Genomic DNA, 20040 nt, shown 5'->3' with positions numbered 1-20040 from the left:
TCCAATATTTGTTGAATGAACTTTAATTTTTATTTCATGTGTTTTTCGTGCTTATTTGGTAATTATGATACGCTGGTGTTAAACAAGTGTCGATCAAGCTCAAAACGTATTGATCTAATCAAGTATCACAAACTTAACAAGTTAGAAAAAGATGAACGTTGATTACCAGTGTTTTAAAATGTAAAAAACTTAGTGGGGAAATAATTTTTTTGAAAGCTTAAGGATTGAAAAATCAAAAGAGTGAAAAGTCAAGGTAGGGCCTCAATTGGGAAGATAAGCTTTCAACTATTGATCAATTTGAGGGGCATCCTCTCCCTTTCAAAAACACAAGGAATCCAAATTGGTAATATTCCATAAAGTGTAAGGCAGTGTGAGCCAAGTATATCCACAAACACAAAAAAGTGGCTTTCTTTCTCTTTCCACTTTGCTTGCTGGATAATATATCAAAATCACACTCAACAATTATATAGCTATGCTATTTATATATTTATTTTTATTTCTTACGTACTCTTTTTAATTTTGATCGTCGTAATTAAAAAAAGTAATAGACAAAATGAATAAAAATGTAGAATGTAAAAAGAAGTACGTGAATAGTATTACTTTTATTTTTATAATTTTATACGAGTTTTTCATCCTTCACCAACCGAAGCATCCAGATATTTCCTTGTCTTTGTTGTCACTTGGATGTGGCCACAATTTATGCGCATAATTAGTTGTTGTGGGACCCACTACATGAGATTTTTACAGAAAATTTCTAAATTTGGGATGTATGATGTTTTTATATTATTTATCAAAATACCAAGACTTTTAAGATGCAAACAAAGATGAGTTGCAGGTGTCCACACCAGTCAGTCAAGTTAATGTGTCGGCCGCTTTACATTTAAATTCAAATTTTTTTTCTGTAAATCAGTATATTTAGAACTATCACTTGTATGAAAAGGAGAAACTTTTTTTCCCTTTTTTATTAAATCGTAAAATCAAAGTATGTTGCTTTTTGCAGTATGAATAACTAAAGGCATTATTGAAGGCGTTTCTGGTGTAATTAATTTTAGATTTTAAAAGTATTTTGTGGTTTTTTTTTGTTGAAAATCATCAAATATATGTTTCTTGAAAGAGGTATTTCACGTGATTTTTCAGGATCCACTTGAACTTTACTAAGAATTGATTTCAAAAATATTTTTATTAAAAATGCTTTCAGTTATTTTAATAACACTTCTAAACGAGACCTGATACCGGACGTTGATTCAAATATCCATAAAAGCTCATGTGGTTGTAATATGTTCGCGTGTTAACATCCAACACTTTCAACCAAACCTTACCAATTACGTTCTTTACTGGCTGCCGTACGGTTTTAATTTCCTCTTTTGATACATAAAATAGAAGATAATTCGTATGAAGACCTTTTCATTTTCTTTTGTTTGTTGTTTGAACGGACACGTCACACGTGTATATTATTTCCTCGTCGCTTGGGCCTCGTTATTTTAAAGTAATAATTTTGGGCCTCAAAGCTTTTGGACTTTTAGTTGGGCCCAACCCGGTATCTCAAACTACTCGGAGGCAGGCGAAGAGGGCATACGCCTTGGGCCCAGCGTTTAAAATATTTGTAAAAGTTCGAAATATTCAAAAATCAAGAATCGATATGGAAAGAAAGGTGAAATGCAAACTCTACCTTTTATCGGTAAGATATATGAAAATCAATGAATATTGACGATACTTACCGATTTACTGGAGAAATTTTCCTAGAAATGATTGCAAATTTTGAACCTTTGATTTTTTTTTGAGAAACTTGTCTCTAATTTCAACTAAATCTGACTGTGTTGATATACCCACCTTATTACAAATTTCCATAATTTTTTTTTAAAACAACCGGTATCGATATCGATATAATCCCGTTGTACTTGTACTACCCTAAAATTGACTCCACCCTAGTAAGTCTAACGCTGCATACTGATAGTCGTATACAAGAATCTCTCCCAATTGAGCCCAAGACAACTGGCTTGAAATTGGAATTTGTACGAAGCCCAAGGCCCAAGCACTAATTAAGCCTTGTGAAGCGTGGCACCTCCTCTATCAATGTCAAGTCTCAGCTGATGTGGACTGAGAGCTCTCAAGTCAAATTCCATCAATGCATGGAGTCTGGATGACCACCCAATATTTTCCTGTTGTGGGTGACAGACATTTCAAATAAAACTTGCCTACCAAATCTCACTGTAATTATGTGTTACAGTACTGGACCAGTTCAATACATGTTGGATTGGACTGGATTGGATTAACAATAAAGAACCCCTTTGGCTTCTGAATTGGAGACTTCGAGAATGCATTTGTTATGACAGAGTATTTCGAACTGGACTAACTTCAAAGACTAAGTTGAACGGTTTTAGATTAGGCTAATGCCATTTGTTTTAGGCTTTCAGCAGATAGTAATATCTGCAATTAGCACTGATGTTACTTGTTTCAAGCTTTCAGCAAATAGTAATATCCTTGAGAAATGCTAAGGACATTCACTCAAAGTGAATTTTTTATGAATTTCCTGTCACTTCACAGTTTAACGTTAATTTTTATAGAACATTATAAAACATGTTTACAACTATTCGGAACATCTTTTTTTTTTTTTTGGTGTGCTATCCACACATCCCATTTTACTTTTCATACACCTATTAATAATTTATGTCCGTTTATCTTCTTCAATTCATTCGATCCGACGGTCGAAAATTAAAAAGATGTGTGAGAAGTAAAATGAGATGTGTGCACATAGCCGTATGGAACTGTCTTAATTCGTACTTATCACTATTTTGCAGTGGGATGGGATGTGATGGGATGGGATGAGACAAGGAGTCCAGGATTTCCCAAGGATATTGAGAGGGACCTAGCTTCTCTGCCCTCCCACTTCCCATACACTCTTATCCCCTTCTTATTTGTGCTATCACAATTAAGCTACGTCAACATTTTATATTATTATTGTTTTTTATCTTATTATCTCTATAAAAAAAATCAATATAAAATATTGACGTGGCTTAACCGTGACCGCACAAAATATGAGGGGATGGGAGTGTATGGGAAGTGGGAGGGCAGGGAAGCCGGGTCCTATTGAGAGAGACTCTCACAGTATAATTTTTTATAGACTTTTTGATACTTTATATTTTTGGCACAACATTTTATAATGTTAATATGAAAATCAACATTAAACTATGAAATTATAGAGAATCCACAAAAAATCTTACTTTAAAAGAGTCTCCTTAGCGTTTCCCTTATCATCTAACGCCCCTGTTCTTGTCTTTTTTTGCCTCATTATTTCATCAGCATCACAATTTTTGGTATCCTTTACTACTATTTAATTTCCTAAGCTTCAAACAAATACAAAATTTGAAGAGTGTGATTTTCACTTACGATTTGTCCTTCTACACTCATTTTTTTTGTTTTTGTCTCTTAATTCTCTATTCATTTATTCAAATATAAGACTAAGAAATAATAAATAAGGAGCGATTGCAAGGTATAAAAAAGAAGTGCAATATCCGCTTCTACCATACTTTAAGTTAATTTGATCCTTGTTTTCTTGATTTGACCAAAAAAAATAAAAAATCTTTGTTTTCTTGAGCTCCATGTACAGCATTTGAAGGAAAGAAGAAAACATGGAAAAAAAATGACAAGTCAATGTGTGACAGTAATCTAATTTATTCGTTTTTTTCCTTTTGATGAGGGGTTCTCCCGTGAGAGTTTGGGGGTACATTGAAAAAGATGGTGGTAGGATATGAGTCATATGACTAAAAGGGAATGATGTAAATTTTTCACTGTCAGCTGAGATTTAACTAAAACAACAATAATTTTTTCTTTTTTTTCTTTAAAACCATCTCCAATTCTTTGGTTAAAATTTAAAAATTTTAACCTAGAAAATTTCAATTTTAACCCAAAAATAATTTTTTCCCCTAATCCCTTCTGAGTTAAAATTTTAACCTAAAACTATTAAAGAATGAATTTATGATAATTTTTTTCTTGAAGTAACTTTAAAAAAAAAATTGTAGACTATTCTAATTTAATTTTATGAACATTTTAACGTAAAAGAATTTAGATTTCTATAAATATTGAAAAATCATTAAACCAATACCATAAAACACGTGAAACACTATAAAAGAATATGAAACACATAAAATATCTTTTTAATTACTTTAACTATTAGATTTAAATTTGGACCGTTGGATCTTTTGTATCATTGGATTTGATCATATTAGATCTTAACCGTTGGATTCAATGAATTTATAAATATAAACTAAAAAAACTACACATATATGGTGGACCAACCCTACTAATTCAGATGAATTATGGGCTAAATTTGTCCTAGAAATGAGTTTTGGGTTAAAACTCATATTTGTCCCAAAGGTTAGACCAAGTTGGAGTAAGTTTAGGCCATTTCCAACTGAATGAGGGCAAGATGGCTCTTTTTAGCCCTATAGCTCTCCAAGAAATTATATTTTAATGAACAATGTCATGCCATATTTCATACCATCTCCAATTGAGGGGGCCAAAATGTCATAAGCCAAACATAGTCCTGTAACAAAAAACCATCTACAACCGAGGGGATCAAAGGGTCATAGGTCAAACATAATTTATTACTTCAATTTAAAGACTACAACAACTTAAATTTAAAAACTACAACTTAAATATTAAAGACTACAACAACTTAAATTTAAAAACTACAATTTAAATATTAAAGACTACAACAACTTAAATTTAAAGTCGATAATCATTATCATCATCAGCCGCCATGGTGAAAATTATGTAAGAAATGGTTTAGGAATAACTTAGGTATTTATAGGAAAAAAATTAGAATTTTTTTTAAAATTTTTTAATTTTGTTCGATTTTTTTTTTTTCAAATCCAACAGTAACTTGGCGTCAACATGACATTAGCTAGCTGGCGTCATGCTGACGCCAGGTAGTCGTTGGATTTGAACATTTGGGCTAGCTGGTTGGCCTGATTTGGTGTTTTTGGCCTGGTTGGGTCCACGAGCCCTTTGGCCTAATTATCGGTTGTAAACAGTTTTCGTGTTATTTCGGACTATTTTTAGCCCTATGATCCTCTGGCCAGATCGATTGAAGATGACATTAGAACCTAAAATTTCTAAGAGTTGGGTAAGGTATTAGCTTCGTAGTGTTCCTTGGACCACAACCACGTTGAGCCCCTTTTTTCTGATAATTCAAGTGAATAATAAAAAATAAAAAATAAAACCAACCCTTTTCAGGTTTTTTTTTTTTTGGGGGGGGGGGCGGTTCTTACTTCATCTGCCTCCCACCCCAAGAAAATCAAAGAATGGCGGTGGTGGAATGCTCGTCTCACGGTGGCCGCCGCCGCTGCCAATAACTCTGTCAGATGCTGATGAGGATGGTGAGGGTTTGCCGCCGGAAACTTGACATGAAGAATATGAGTAGCTTTGATGAACAAGGCTGTGGAAGTTTGACTCTTGCATTGCCATCATATTCATGTATGGTGGTGGATGGTGGGTGTACATATCCCCGCATGAATGATCCTCCACCTCACCTGAACCATCCCGACATCTGCTCTGGCTCATCATCCCCATCACCTCATTGCTCTTCCGACCTGCAATAAAACAACCACCATTATGTATTTGAGATTTGCATGCAGCTAGGACATCCGTGTGTCTGTAGCCCAAGTTAATCATACACATGACAATGCGTGATTATAGACATAGAAAATGATATCCGTCTGTATCCCAAATTAATCATACACATGACAATGCATGATTATGGACTTAAAAGATACTGCTACCGTGACATTTCAAATTTAAGCAGGGTATTGGAAGAGAGTTTTAGGCAAATGGAAAGGTGACAAATTAAAAAGAATAAGAACAACGACATACCAGGGAAGAATTCAAAAGGAGTTCGTTGTTGTTGTGAGCAAAATCCACTATTATTATAAGAAAGCAATTTTTTCCTTGTGATTGCTTCTTCTTCTCCCAAACTAATCAAGTTTTGTGAACCATTTGAGCCATAATAACCAACCCCACAACCAACACCACCATAATAGCTTGTTCCATATGAAAAATCCGATATAGAACTACCGCCGCTGAGGCCGCCATTGGGGAGACTGAGACCAACGTAAGGTGGCGGAGGTTCGGTACTCCTCGAGGCTGCATTGACCCTTGGATTTTCGTCCACGCTTCTGTAAACAGTTTGGTTTAGCTTCCTCCGATAAGCACTGGATTGCTTTCTGTACTTCCTGGCCATGATAACATGCCAATGGTTCTTCAAAGCATTATCAGTTCTTCCAGGAAAGAGCCTGGCTATCATGGCCCACTTGTTGCCATATATTCTATGAGCTTGCATTAGTTTTTCTTCTTCCTCCTCAGTAAAAGCTCTTCTGTTGATTCTTGGGTCCAGCTGGTTAAACCATCTTAATCTGCAGCTCTTACCTTTTTAACAAACACAAATATGCAAAAATATTCATTAGAGTGACTACCATAAAATCAAAGAGAAAAAAAGTAGAGTGCATTGGAGGAAACATGAGTACGAAAATCACTTCCCAAGAAGAAAACTTAACCATACAAAAAAAAAAGGACTATAAAATTTCACATATTATTTACCTGATCTTCCTTCCAGCTTCTCTGCAATAAGGTTCCAGTTCTGAGGGCCATAAAGAGTCACAAGCTCCTTGAGCTTGGAATCCTCAGCAGGCCTCCAATGCCCTCTGGCACACAGTTTTGATCGCCCATTTTCTGTTTCCCTCTCACTAACACTCACCCCACTCTCATTAGGATTCTTATCATGATCACTGCTGGTATATTCTGAGCCCTTCATGTCACTGCTGTTGTGGTGATCCTCATAACTTCTGGTAGAAGGAAAACCCCAGAAAGCCCTCCCATTTTCTGGTTCAGAAAGCTTAGAGATGTAGCTGTTGTCCTGGGAAGAAACTGATGAATATACCCCACAGTTGGATCTCAGAGAAAGAGAGCCCATGTCCGCATAAACCATTCCCATTGAAGAAGGGGAAGAAGAGGAGGAGGAGGAGAAACAGCTTAAGACATTTGCGTTTTCTGTTGCATATATAGCACCATTGTTGGCCATCATTTTTTTTACGTTGAAGAACTGTTACAAAGTCATCTTTGAAAAGATCGGAAAAATAAATTAGAAGCGAGAGAGAGAGAGAGAGCTCAGTAAAAGCTAGGTAGGAAGAGAAAGGACTGTGTGTTTTGCAGGTGAGAAAACTAGAAACAGCAAAAATAGCAAATAGTGTTCAGAAACCTACACGGTCTCTGTAGGGAGTTGCAGGAGGGAGGGAGGGAGGGAGGGAGGGAGAGAGGGAGAGAGAGAGAGAGAGAGAGAGAGAGAGAGAGAGAGGAGGGGGTTTACCTTGGGTTTCAGTTAAGCACCTGAAGTTGACCCAACGACCATCACCAAACCCAATTTGGCCATGAATAATTTGCTTTGATTTTTTCATGTCCCTTCTTTCACAACTTTTATGACAGTCCAAAAAGGCCACTTCCGTAACGTCACCCTAAACCCCACCTCTCCACCTGTTTCTGTCTCTTTCAGAGAGGAGGGGGTTCACGAGTCATGTACGTAGGGAAGACATCAATTTCATTATTTATGGCTTCCATAATCCAGGATTCTAATGACCTTATTATATAGAAGCAAAAGATTCTAATGACATCGAATCAGCAGCTAATTAAACACACACTGCTGAATAATCCAATTCATACATACATATATATATATATATACACAAAATGATATTTGAGTGGAGTAAATCAAACATAAAACTTCAGGTGCATAAATAAATATCCGTAATTAATTAAGTTACAAATTCTTTAATTATATCACTGTAAGAAATAATAACTAATGAACAGTAATATTGTTGGTTTAGGATCGCCTTTTGATACAAAATAATGCTGACTTAGGGTTGCCTTTTGATACGCAAATAAGTTTGAACTAACTAAGGTAAGAAATAATAACTAATGAACAGTGATAGTAAAATGCGTAAAAATTATGAAAACTGGTATTATTGTTGGTTTTCACTCGGTGGAAGAAAACCCATTGCAGAAGTTTGCTTCATTTAGTGTGTGTCATAATATTCACCGGAATGTACGATCTATGCTTTGAAGAACTGAGCAGTTTGGGTCAAAATCTTTGAACTTCCTGACCCCTAATGAGACTCTCAAAATGAGAATTTTTTTTTTTTGTGAATTCTCTAACACATAAGGATTTTGGTACAATATTTTATAATGTTAACACGTAAATTATGTCAAAAAATGAAGTGGTAGAAAATCTACGAAGAATCTTAATTTTAAGAGAGTTTCCTTAGCAATTCTCCATGAATATTATTATATCAACATAAACAGCTTTAACATAACACCTCAAGAATTACAAAACAACCCAATATTCATCACAGATATAACTCATAAACAAGACAAAAGTAGATCATGAAGCCCTGATTTGATTCTATTTACTTGGACAGTCTAGCCGTTCAAACATTTGTATATCCATACATTAAAGTAATTTAGAAAACACTATTTCTTATGGTGTCGTCTAATAACCATTTCGTTTTTTGTTTCTAATTTTTGTTCTCATTTTTTTTAACTGAAAATCTGTTTGATAAATATTTTCATTTTTCAAAAAAAAAAATCAAAAACTAAAAAATCAAAAATCAAAAACAAAAAAATGAAAACTACTTTGAAACTTTCTTAAGTTTTTGAATTCGGCATTCAATTTTTACTTTTTTATTTCAGTTTTTATTTTGGAAAAAATTAAAAATAGTTAGCAAACAGTACTTTCAGTTTTTAATTTTCAAAAAAATAAAAACTGGAAATTAAATGATTTTTTTTTTGTCGAAAGAAATTTAAGGATTATTAAACTGCTTACATTATTTAAGAAATGAGCCTCATTTGACGGATCCGGGTTCCTTCCAATTCCTCTCAAAAACTCTCAGTCAATTAGTCAAACACATAGCATTAGGGGTCCCATCAAGCCAAAGGAGTGATGCACGTTTGTGTCACTGCTCTCTCAGTCTCTCACTGTAGTAGCTCATTGCTCATGCCTGTAGCATTTGAGGTCCATGTATGTGCATGTGAACCTGCTTTTGAGATCCCTGCTTGCTGGGCTTTCTTCATGTCATCATCATATCCATGGAGACCCCACGTTCGGAAGCTGCAAAACAAAACTAATTTCTAGCTGGCCATGTCATATATATTCATCCACATGATCAATGACTACTTAAACCAAAGTGCATGCCTAAACTTTAATTAAGATTACAAACTAAGACACTACTACTCTCATCAGCGAGGCAAAGACAATAGTGTATGTATCCAAGATTACTGCAGACTCTCTTCAATTATTGAATGGACTTGGTCAGCCAATTAGGGTTTAAAAGCTATTCTACCCTATTATTGGAGAGAACATGCAGTATTACCGACAGTGAGATAAATATATGCACGAGTAAAGTAACAGGTGATACAGAGATGTCGGTATATGCGATGAGAGCTTTTCTAAAGATGACAGGACGGATTAGTTATGAATTAGTACATAATGTTGTTAACTGGGAAATAGAAACGAACTCTCACTTGGTCCCCAACTTTTCAGACCAGCTATGGGAAGATAAGTGAAAACCATACATGTGTGTGGGTATTCAAGAACTTGGATTGTCTGCCCTCCCCATCTCATACTCTTCTCATACTCTCTTATTTATGTGATCACGGTTAAGCTACGTTAACATTTTATATTCCCATTACTTTTTGTCTTATTATTTCTATAAAAAGATCAATATAAAATATTGACGTGGCTTAACCGTGACAAAAAAATATAAAAGGACATGAGAAGGGTATGGAATGAGGAGAGCAGACAATCCAAGTCCGGTATTCGAATATTGACAGGTACAAATGAACAGTACTTATTAGTGTGAAGAATATTTTTCCCATCATCATATCTCTCATATCATCTGCCTTCTCTCACACCTTCTGTGCTTTCTTTGTTTTCTTTTCCCTCGGCCAGTCTGCCCCCTCCCCACATGTGCCCCCATGTTTGCACGTGTATAACTAAATCTCAGACTCTGCATGAGATAACCTTTGGCATAATTAACGACTGTGTTACCCCAAAATTAAAATGAATTGAACTGAAGGTATGTATAAAACTATCTAATTTGTGAAACTAAAATATGTTAAATTGAACAATGACACAAATATCACAGCTTGAGAAAATATACGATATTCATTAAGATAGAAAAAAGAAAGTGCCTCATTTAAAAATAATATTCCGGGGCTTTTAACCCGGTGTAATACAAAAAAATGATATGTAACATATACATTAGCCTATTAACAACTACTTAAAGCATGTCTATAAGAAAGAAAAAAGGATTATATATATAAGATGATAATAAGTGGATTGGAAAATCAAACGATCAAGATGCATACATAACACGTGAAATGTTTCAAAAGCTTCAGTATATATATCACGTAAATAACAATAAGAATTCTACATGCGGAGAGTGGATTTGAATAGAAAATTGTCGAACATGCAGTTGTACACATAGGGTATATGAGACATTTTTCGTGTCAAAATTCATGTCATTCGTATTAATTTTCCTATTTCAGCAAAAGGTTTTTGTAACTGTCCCTATAACATCCAATTTCCCTAATTTTGTCAATTTATTATTATAAATATTATGTTTTGGATCTTCAATTGATCGTGAGGAAATTGTAGCAATGATCGTTCAACTTTAATTCAATTGGAGCAATGATCCCTCAACTAAAAATCCGTGATCATTGGTCCCTTAACTCATCAAAAAGTGTAACTATGGGTATTTTCGTCAACTCTATTAAAACTTCCGTCAAAATAAGTCACGTTTCATGCACGTGAGGTTGAATCAAGGAGCAAATATAGAAAATCAAATGAAAAAACAACCGTTGGTCCCTTAACTCATCAAAAAGTGTAGCTATGGGCATTTTCGTCAACTCTATTAAAACTTCCGTCAAAATAAGTCTCGTTTCATGCATGTGAGGTTGAATCAAGGAGCAAATATAGAAAACCAAATGAAAAAAATTGTAGCAATGGTCCCTCAGCTTTAACCCAATTAGAGAAATGGTCCCTAAGCTTTAACCCAATTAGAGAAATGGTCCCTTAACTTTAACCCAATTGAAGCAATAGTCTCTTAACTTTAACCCAATTAGAGCAATGGTCCATCAACTTTAACCCAATTGCAGAAATGGTCATCCAACATGAGTCATTTTGACATAATTCCAATGAAGTTGACGAAAATGACCATAACTGCAGGTTTTGATGAGTTAAAGGACCAATATTCATGAATTTTTAGTTGAGTGACCATTGCTCTAATTGGGTTAAAGTAAGGGATCATTGTTACAATTTTCTAATTGATCATACTGACATGATATACTCTTTTGTTGTTTGTTGTGAGCATGTACATATTGTGTATGAAATATGCATGTATAAGAATGGGGCAGGAGAGTGTCATAAAAATATGGAAGAGTTTGTTATATATTGAGGGCAAGTGAACGAACGAACATGATTTTGGGATGATCCATGTAAAGACACGGGAATAAGCTGGGTTGCTGGCTCATGAAACAAAGGTCACAAAAGGTTGATATACGTCCCACCATATAAATTGTAGGGATTGCTGTATAAGATTCTATTGAGTCTGTTCCTTTGGAACTACATGCAAGGAAAACCAGTAGTGTCTCAGTTCCTATAGGTTACTCTCCCTCCACTGCCCCAATTAACAAGATCCAGACAAATTTAACCAGCATGATTGGATAGTTCCAAGGCAATGAACTCAAATTTTACGTATTTTTGTTTTTGGAACAAATGATACTTGTACCCAACATATTAATACTTGTAAATATAATAGATAATTGGTGTAACAATTGGTTTCTAAAACATTGGATAGGATTTTAAGTAAGTATAAGAAACAATGAAGCATAGAGTGTTGGATATGAAGCATATGGAAATGGAAGCAGGGGCGGATCCACAGTGGGGTCGTCGGGGTCGCACGACCCCTTGGAAACCATGGAAACAACCTTGAAGCTCCCATACGCGACCTCTTGGAGCTGGGGTCGTCGGGGTCGGAGTCGCACGCCAAGTGTTTGACAAAAATCCTGAACGAAGCTCGGCACTGCAGGAAGAGGAAGAAGAAGCTGCGCGCTTCTTTTTTTTTCAAAACATACGGGCAAAACGGCGTCGTTTTGGCCCATGAAATTTTTTTAAATGACCTGGCCAAAACGACGTCGTTTTGGGCCAGGTTTGAACAAAAAACAAATGCCCAGCGTGTCCTGGGCAGGTCTGAACAAAACAAAAATACCCAGTGTGTCCTATCAGCCCTATTTTGCACAGATCCAAATCCCTTCTTTCTAAAACCCCCAAATTTCTTTTGTTTTCTCCTCCTCCTCCAACCCTAATTCATATTTATTTTGATTATGTTGGTGGTTTGTTTATATTGTGAGTATTTATTTTGAATATTTTGTATATGTAGAATATATTTAATTTAATTGAAATTCAATTCATATTTATTTTGATTATATTGATGATTTGTTTATATTGTGAGTTTTTATTTTCATTATTTTTTATATGTAGAATGCAAGATGAGATATTTAATTTAATTGAAATCCAATTCATATTTATTTTGATTATGTTGATGGTTTGTTTATATTGTGAGTATTTATTTTGAATATTTTGTATATGTAGAATATATTTAATTTAATTGAAATTCAATTCATATTTATTTTGATTATATTGATGATTTGTTTATATTGTGAGTTTTTTCATTTTAACACCAATTATTTTGTTAAAAATTATTAAAAAAATTTAGTATTGTTCCATGCACAGATTAATTCGACACTGCACCAAACGCCCGACTAATGTAGTTAGTACTATCCGACGACTATTTATCCTATCCGACTGAAATAGTCAGTACAGTCCGAAGTACCAAACGAGGCTAAAAAAAAATTTCGCGCTGCGCGCACTATGACCCCACAAACATTATTTCCTGGATCCGCCACTGAATGGAAGTGCAGCCAAACTTTGTCTGAGAACACAAGAACATGTCGATATGGAATTCCCTTACCCACATCATGTGAATCCAAACAACTATTGAAGAGGGTTGTCTGGAAGCCTAGGTGAAACGTTTGAACTTGACCGTCATATATACTGCTTTACATATTGTTACTAATCCACATTTTTAATATGAATGTAGGACAAAGTTGATATATTATTAGGCATTTGTGAGTTTTGGTATATTGCCAAGTGAATAAACAGACACGTTATAACATGCATGAGTAGCTAGATTGAAAACATTATGCGTCGATGTATATGATGATATGTAAGCATGCATGCATGGATCATGATGTTCGTGTAAGCATGCATGTATGATGATGATGGTGATGACAACGACTGTGATGATGATATGGATATATCATAGGATGGGGATTCTCTCTCTCCCTTTTTCCCTTCCCTCCTCTCACAATTTTTTTTTTCTTTCTCTCTCTACAAAGATGAAATTTTGAGCATTCAAACAGGACGGGAAGGAAAGTAAAAGAAAAAAAAGAGGGAAAGAATCCTTGTCCTATATTATATGCATGGAAACAGAAGCCTAAGAACAAAGTCTACAAGACTAGAACCTCTTCTGTCATTCAGGATAAATAGAAGGTAGGGCTAGCTAACTAATTCCGTGCGTGCTCAGGACCCAACAAAGGAGCTACAACTCTATGATCTCTACATTTCATCGCTGCCCCAGCTGATGAAGTCATGTACAGGTAGATGTTTCCAGATATTAACTACTGCATATACATGCATTATGAGAGAGAGAGAGAGAGAGAGAGAGAGAGAGAGAGAGAGAGAGAGAGAGAATGGGTTTTCTGTCTTCGAATTTATCTGTGGGTCAAAATAGACATAATGGATGCTGGTTAATTAGCTAAACTGACTGACTGGGGGTGAATTATCCAAAGAAGGGGGAGGCATCCAAAGCCATATGATGCCATAAGTAGATAGTAAAGGAGGTGAACTGTCATAAGCGTTAACAGTCAGTAAGGCTCCACTTGAACATGACGTACCACTCTCATAATTTTGCAAATTCACTAACCCAATATATGGTAAATAAAGGTTGGTTTTCAGTTTTTACCCCTCTCTTTTCCATGATTTCGTTAAAAAGTTCAAAAAGAAAAAAAGGGTTACTGTATAATTTAATTGGACCCCTCAGTCTCTCATTGCTTGTTCAAATTGAATCCCTGTGAATATCTGATTCAGTAGTACTAACTTATCAGTAACGTGAAAAATATCAGAGGGTACAGTTAAGAAAAGGCCAAAGGGAATTGGGGTATAGCTGGGTTTTTATATTTTTTTTTGGTACAATATTAATGGGAGGTGTATGATATATCAGTGCATCTGTGTGTGTACGAAGTCAAGTAACTGAGAGTCTCAGAGGTGTAAGAAGAGACAAGGACGGGGTTGATTTGTTTGAGATTTTCATTCATTGATTGGGGAAGGAAGAGACAGCTTTGTGTACATTGAGGAATTGCCTCTGTACCTTATACTTTAGGTTTATTTTTTATTTAAAAAAAAAATCCTTACTTATCACTTATATTCCCATGCATATATAACTACCATTTAACTTTAATTAGTCCGGATTTTAGAATGGTCCAAGATTTATCTCATACTTTGTAATTCTTAACCCTTAAATCATTGATCAAAATGCAATCAGCAAAAATCTGACGACCAAAAGCGCTTGAGAATAAGATATCCCGAATTCAAAGTTGAATCCCAATTTTTTCCCTCTTTATCTGTCTGAGAAGATGAGAAAGGGGAACAACTGATCAATTGAGTGATTTTGTAGCAGAAGTCCACGTGCGTTGTGTTGCTTGCGAAGAAACGAAACAGAGCCAACGGTTCATGGTCCTTTTGGACACCCGTACGTACCCATAAAAGCCTGTCGTTGCTAGACAGCCATGCATGTGTGTATGTGTATGTAGCCATCCCAAGGAAAATTGTGCTTAATTCATTTAGCTTAATTTGGTTAAGCTGTTTATTGTTATATGTATTTTTGTCCCATGATAAGTTACTTGAGACAAGGGAGAGAAAAATTAACCGATAACATGTGAGTTATTCTTGGAAAACAAATCCTACGTTGCATAATTTTTTACTGGGAAAATAACTCAAGGGGCATTTGACCATTTGAATTAGCGCTGGACACGGGCCGGGTCATACCCAAATTTGGAGGAACCAGACCTACCTGTTTTAAAATGTAATAGGTCGGGCCGGGCCAGGTAGAGAGATTTTACATTTGAGAATCGGACCTAACCCGGCCTGTTTGAAACGGGTCGGTTTGGGACGAGTCCACAGGTCCACAGGTCTAATTACTTTTTTTTTTTCGTTTTTTTTTTTTTTGGGTCTGGCATTGGGATCCTTTTTTATTACCAACAACACACATATTTACATTTACAAGAGAGAGGCCCACATACAATACAAACACAACAACAAAAGTATGGACTTGACAACAAAACCAAGCCCAACAGAAAAAACCCTAACAGCTCGCATCCTCCACTGCTGCTGCCATCAGAAGGACCACCAAACTCGAACTAGTGGCCAGAAATCAAGCCAAATCGAGCCCCCAAAATGGATAAAAAGAAGACTTCAACAATCTATCAAGATCCTTTACAACATGATTTTCCAAAGCTAAACTAAAATAAAAACCAAAACCAATTAAATCCACAAAATTGAGAAATTATATCCCTAAATTCAGTAACCTAGAAATTTCAAAAATCTTAATTCAAAAGTCCTAAATCCATGAACTCAGAAACCCAGATAATAACCATAATTTAGAAATTACCTTAATTTGAGAGAAGATGACGTGATATTTCAAATCGCAGGATGATGGTGGTGTTTTCGATGACGGTGATGGGTGGTCACGTTTGTGAGCAGAGTCAGGAGACGATGGCGATGGTGGTGTTCACAAGAGGACTTAACTCGAGTGGGAGAGGGGACTGAGAATCGAGAGGGAGGACTCTGGGAGAGAGAGATCGAGAGGGAAGGAGAGGGGATTGAGAATCGAGAGGGAGGACTATGGGAGAGAGAGATCGGGAGGGAAGAATCTGGGAGAGAGATCGAGAGGGAGGACTCGGGAGAGTCTTCGAGAAAGATGCGATATGTGAGAGATTTGAGTGTGTGTGTGTGATACGGTTAGGGCCGAGGCCCCATGACTTTAGAAAATTGGATCCGGCCCGCCCCTTTGTTTACTTGGACCCACCCCGCTCCGCCTCGTTTTGTATATAAAATAATATGGATCCGTCCCGAACCGCTAATACCCGTCCCTACCTGCGGACCCAGGGCCCGTTTGCCCACCCCTAATTTGAATTGTAAAATATCTCTCGTATAAACATGAGATGAACAATATTTTAGTCACACCTAACATAAACATCATATGATTCTATCGGGTGAGTGTTGTCTTAGTGAGTTAGTCCTCGTTGCGAACGGAACCTAATTGTATGTTGCATCACTTTTCTACGATGGGAGTGTCTCACTAGGTCACCAATAACTAAGAAAACTTCTCGCACGGTCCTACCTTGTGTGAACATTGTTCTAATCAAGCAGTCGTATGACGAAAAGCCGGTGGTTTAAAAATTCATATGTTCATTTGATTTTTCTGGTATAACCTGCAGGGAAATGGGATGTTTATCCAAAAGTCTAATCAATGTTTAACGTGCTTATTGATGCGACACCTTCTTAAAGTTTGATAAATGGTGAGCAAGGACCATCATATTGGTTTTTCAAATGCAGTCATGAGACTCATGACTCTTGGACTGTCCTGAAGAACCCCAACAGTGATCATCTTCTGTGGACCAACTCCGCCAAGAAATTGCTTCACTCAATTGAAGAAGCTTCTGCCTGCACTCTGCAGTAAATAGTTAACACAAAATAGTGCTTCATTATATTTATCTATGTATACGAAATCAAATGCATGCACAGATACAAATTGGTGCAAATCCTTGTGGAAAAAAAACTCATTTGTTGCTGTTATTTGTATGATCATCGTGGGTTGCGTAATACCTCACTTTTAATGATTGCTGTGAAAAGCATACAACCACTTTCTAAACGGCAGATCAGGCTTTGTTTGTTGGGGATGCGGATGCCCAGTCCAATCCTATCCAACCCCTAACCATATCCCATGTTTTACATCCCTCGTCTCATAATAGTAAAGTGATGAGCGAAACAGAGAAAAATAAGCATAAATTTTGTTGCATGAGAGTTCTCTTACACAATAGAAGATGAAGCTTAATATAACTATCCACGTTGATACAGTGAACTATTTTCATGCAACGATGACGCCACAAAATTAATTACTATATAAAATAGTTAAAACGTAACATAACAGTGTGTAATTGACTTCAAAATTGTTACAATAATTCCGGTTGGATGTCTCTCTAGATTTTCATCTCGACTAATGTTAATACTGTGACCGACCCTCTCATCTAGTCGTCTGTCATTAGGTTATTACTGAGGCCCGAGGGGAGGGGATAGAGAGCATCAAAATTCACAAACACTAAACCCTGCTTGTTATTATTGCTCAAAGTTTCTTAAAACCAGCAACCTCGATTGGTCATCTCAGAGAATAAAGGCTCACAACTTTGGCGTTAGATAATATTGTAAGTGACTCAGAAAGTCGAAGAGAGAGAGGGATGGTTAATTAGCTATCTGATTAATCTGATCTAACGTAATGTAACCCAAAGAGGTTCTTGAGCTGCTTGCTTTTGTGGACAAATCTGCTGCAATCAGCCCAATCCTTCTGGCTCACTTCGCCAGACGAACGGCCCATTAGATAGACATCATTGGATCTTATGAATTATGGGAACTTTGGAGCTTGTGTGAACCTGCTACAATATAATTTTTTGAACAAAAACGACTGGTACTCTACTTTTTACCATTTGTACAATCCTTTGATTTGCAAATTGCTAGAAGAAAAGCAAGTTAGAAAAAAAGTGTACAGAAATCATTTCTCAAACGATTATCCCAGTCAGAGTTCCACATCACGAAAACCTACGTTAAGAAACGACTTCTTACTCTGATTTCAAGTACGTAAACATGTATTTACTATTTTGCATACGAAAACAGCTTAATGTTTGATAAGGAGCATATACAAAACCAAATACCATTCTACAATCGATTTGTAAATATGACACAATCTCAACATTCAATTCCATATACAAAAATTTCTTAAGTTACAAGCAAGTTGGGATATTAGACCCAGCTGCCCTCCGCGGATCCCAACCGCATCTCAATCAGCCGGGCGTTAAACTCGCCGTCGCTGACCTTCAGCATCTCCCGCAGCGGCAGCGAAAAGCCGTGCTCCACCAGCAACCGGTGCCTCGGCTTAATCTTCCCTTCCAAACTAAACGAAAAGTACTGCGGAAACCTCTTCAGTTCCCCCACGTCCCTCTTCATCTCCTCCAGAAAAAAGTCAACTTTCGGCTTGTAATTGTTGTTAATGCTGAAAGTCAACAGCCCCGGCGACCTTATCACCATGTTCACCACCTCCTCGTAGCTCAGCCCCAAGCTCTGCAAATACTCAATCTTGGGCAAAAGGGTAAATTGCACGCTCGAAACCAGCAGCACTGTCGTCTGGCACGTGATGGAGCTCCGCCCCGAAAACCCCAATTCGGTCAGGAACTTCAATGCGGGTCGCAATTGGTAGTCCAAGTGGGAGACTAGGAGCCTCGGGCACCGGATTATGGACTTCCGGATATCCGGAAAGGGGATTCGGACCTCGGTGAGGAGGAAATCGAAGATTGGATAGAGGGCAGTGTGCGGGTCCACGGTGAGGAGCTGTGGGTACATGTCGAGGATCCGACCCTGGGCGGAGCGCTCGATGCCCATGGAGGAGAGGCATCCCTCAACGGACTTGAGGGAGGAGAGGGGGCAGGAGCGGAAATCTGGGTTTTGGTGGAGGGCCTTTTGGGAATCGACGTTGAGGTGGGTTTCTAAGTAGAGGACCTTTTCGCGGAAGAGGAGGCCGGGGTCGGCGGAGGTGCTTGGGTGGTGGGAAAGTGAGGGATAATTTGGCGAATTGAGAGTCGGCCTGAGGGAGTTGGAGATTGATTTGGGGATAGGGTTAGGGTTCATGGAGGGTTTTGGAGTTGGACTGAGAGAAGCTTGGGGAAGGAAGGTTTGAGGTTGGAGATGGCGAATCATGGTGGCGCACGGGGGCTGGTTGGTATGTGTCAATGTGTGTACGAGGAACTGTGAAGGTGGACATCCCTTTATCCCAAATCAAAACGACCTGTCGTTGGCTCCTCCCTGAACTGCACTCATAGTCCCCTTTGTTTTATATGATTTCACCTTCGAATTGTAACCTCTTTTTTTTTTTTTGGTTGCATTAATTTCATGCATGTAGTTTATTAAAGTTGAGCTTAATTTTTTTTTATAAAGCGACATTACAAGTTTAATTTATATTAGGGAGAGAAAGACTGTTTAATCTGACAAACAGTTGGTTAAAAAAATGTCTCAATCACCGGTACAGTACTACAGTTCATTACTTGCAAGTTGAGCTTAATCTTATTTTAGGAGAAAACAAGACAATAATAAAAGAAGTAAAAAAAAAAATGCTTATTATTTCAAGAATAGTGCTAAGCACATCAAAATTTGTATTTTAACGCAAATAGAAATTTGATTAATAATTGTAATAAAAATTTATATAGTATAGACTATGCACATGAGCTGAGAGAAATGTTACAAGATTTGTGGATCTGATCGTACCATTTATCGAGTCCCAAAAGTAGACCTGACAATTTCTTACATAACCTATTAATATGACATGTAAACGATACGAAAATAACAGGTTTCAGATTGACACGATAACTAATCAAGTCACACGATAAGAACACGTTAATAACGGGTCCTTAACATGTTTACACGAGAGTGACAAACGGGAAACCTGTTTCAACACGTTGAGAAAAAAATTGTTACATTCCACATCGCCCAGGGGAGTGGATCTTGTAAACCTTATATATATATATATTCTCATCTTTACCTAGCACGAGACC

At 36.8% G+C, this 20040-nt stretch overlaps 2 protein-coding genes across 3 annotated transcripts; both read right to left on the bottom strand.

The window, feature by feature from the left end:
* Positions 1 to 4588: 4588 nt before the first annotated feature.
* Positions 4589 to 7372, bottom strand: LOC126606802 (transcription factor CSA-like). Of its 2 annotated transcripts, XM_050274188.1 has the most exons (4): positions 7361 to 7372; positions 6595 to 7111; positions 5872 to 6423; positions 4589 to 5591 (listed from the first exon to the last, which is right to left on the bottom strand). In XM_050274188.1, the coding sequence occupies exons 2-4, from the start codon at positions 7076 to 7078 to the stop codon at positions 5272 to 5274; spliced, it is 1356 nt and encodes a 451-aa protein (XP_050130145.1). In that variant the 5' UTR covers positions 7079 to 7111; positions 7361 to 7372; the 3' UTR covers positions 4589 to 5271. The 2 variants fall into 2 exon arrangements, with proteins under 2 accessions (XP_050130145.1, XP_050130144.1); XM_050274187.1 differs by lacking the exon at positions 7361 to 7372 and having other exon boundaries at positions 6595 to 7293.
* A 10694-nt stretch (positions 7373 to 18066) lies between these two features.
* Positions 18067 to 19268, bottom strand: LOC126606240 (transcription termination factor MTEF1, chloroplastic-like). Its single transcript, XM_050273599.1, has one exon. The coding sequence runs from the start codon at positions 19187 to 19189 to the stop codon at positions 18239 to 18241; it is 951 nt and encodes a 316-aa protein (XP_050129556.1). The 5' UTR covers positions 19190 to 19268; the 3' UTR covers positions 18067 to 18238.
* Between the last annotated feature and the right edge of the window lie 772 nt (positions 19269 to 20040).

The sequence above is a fragment of the Malus sylvestris genome, chromosome 16, assembly GCF_916048215.2.
Source record: "Malus sylvestris chromosome 16, drMalSylv7.2, whole genome shotgun sequence".
NCBI lineage: Eukaryota > Viridiplantae > Streptophyta > Magnoliopsida > Rosales > Rosaceae > Malus > Malus sylvestris.
The sequence above is the reverse complement of the archived record's forward strand: the minus strand, read 5'-3'. Positions and strand labels throughout refer to the sequence as shown.

Bases quoted from the DNA above. Each gene is read 5' to 3' on its own strand.
- LOC126606240 (XM_050273599.1), bottom strand. From the start codon at position 19,189: ATGATTCGCCATCTCCAACCTCAAACCTTCCTTCCCCAAGCTTCTCTC.
- LOC126606802 (XM_050274188.1), bottom strand. From the start codon at position 7,078: ATGATGGCCAACAATGGTGCTATATATGCAACAGAAAACGCAAATGTC. The intron at 6,424-6,594 runs GTAAATAATATG...TTTGTTAAAAAG, and splicing joins GAAGCTGGAAGGAAGATCAG to GTAAGAGCTGCAGATTAAGA. The intron at 5,592-5,871 runs GTATGTCGTTGT...GTTTTATTGCAG, and splicing joins TCCTTTTGAATTCTTCCCTG to GTCGGAAGAGCAATGAGGTG.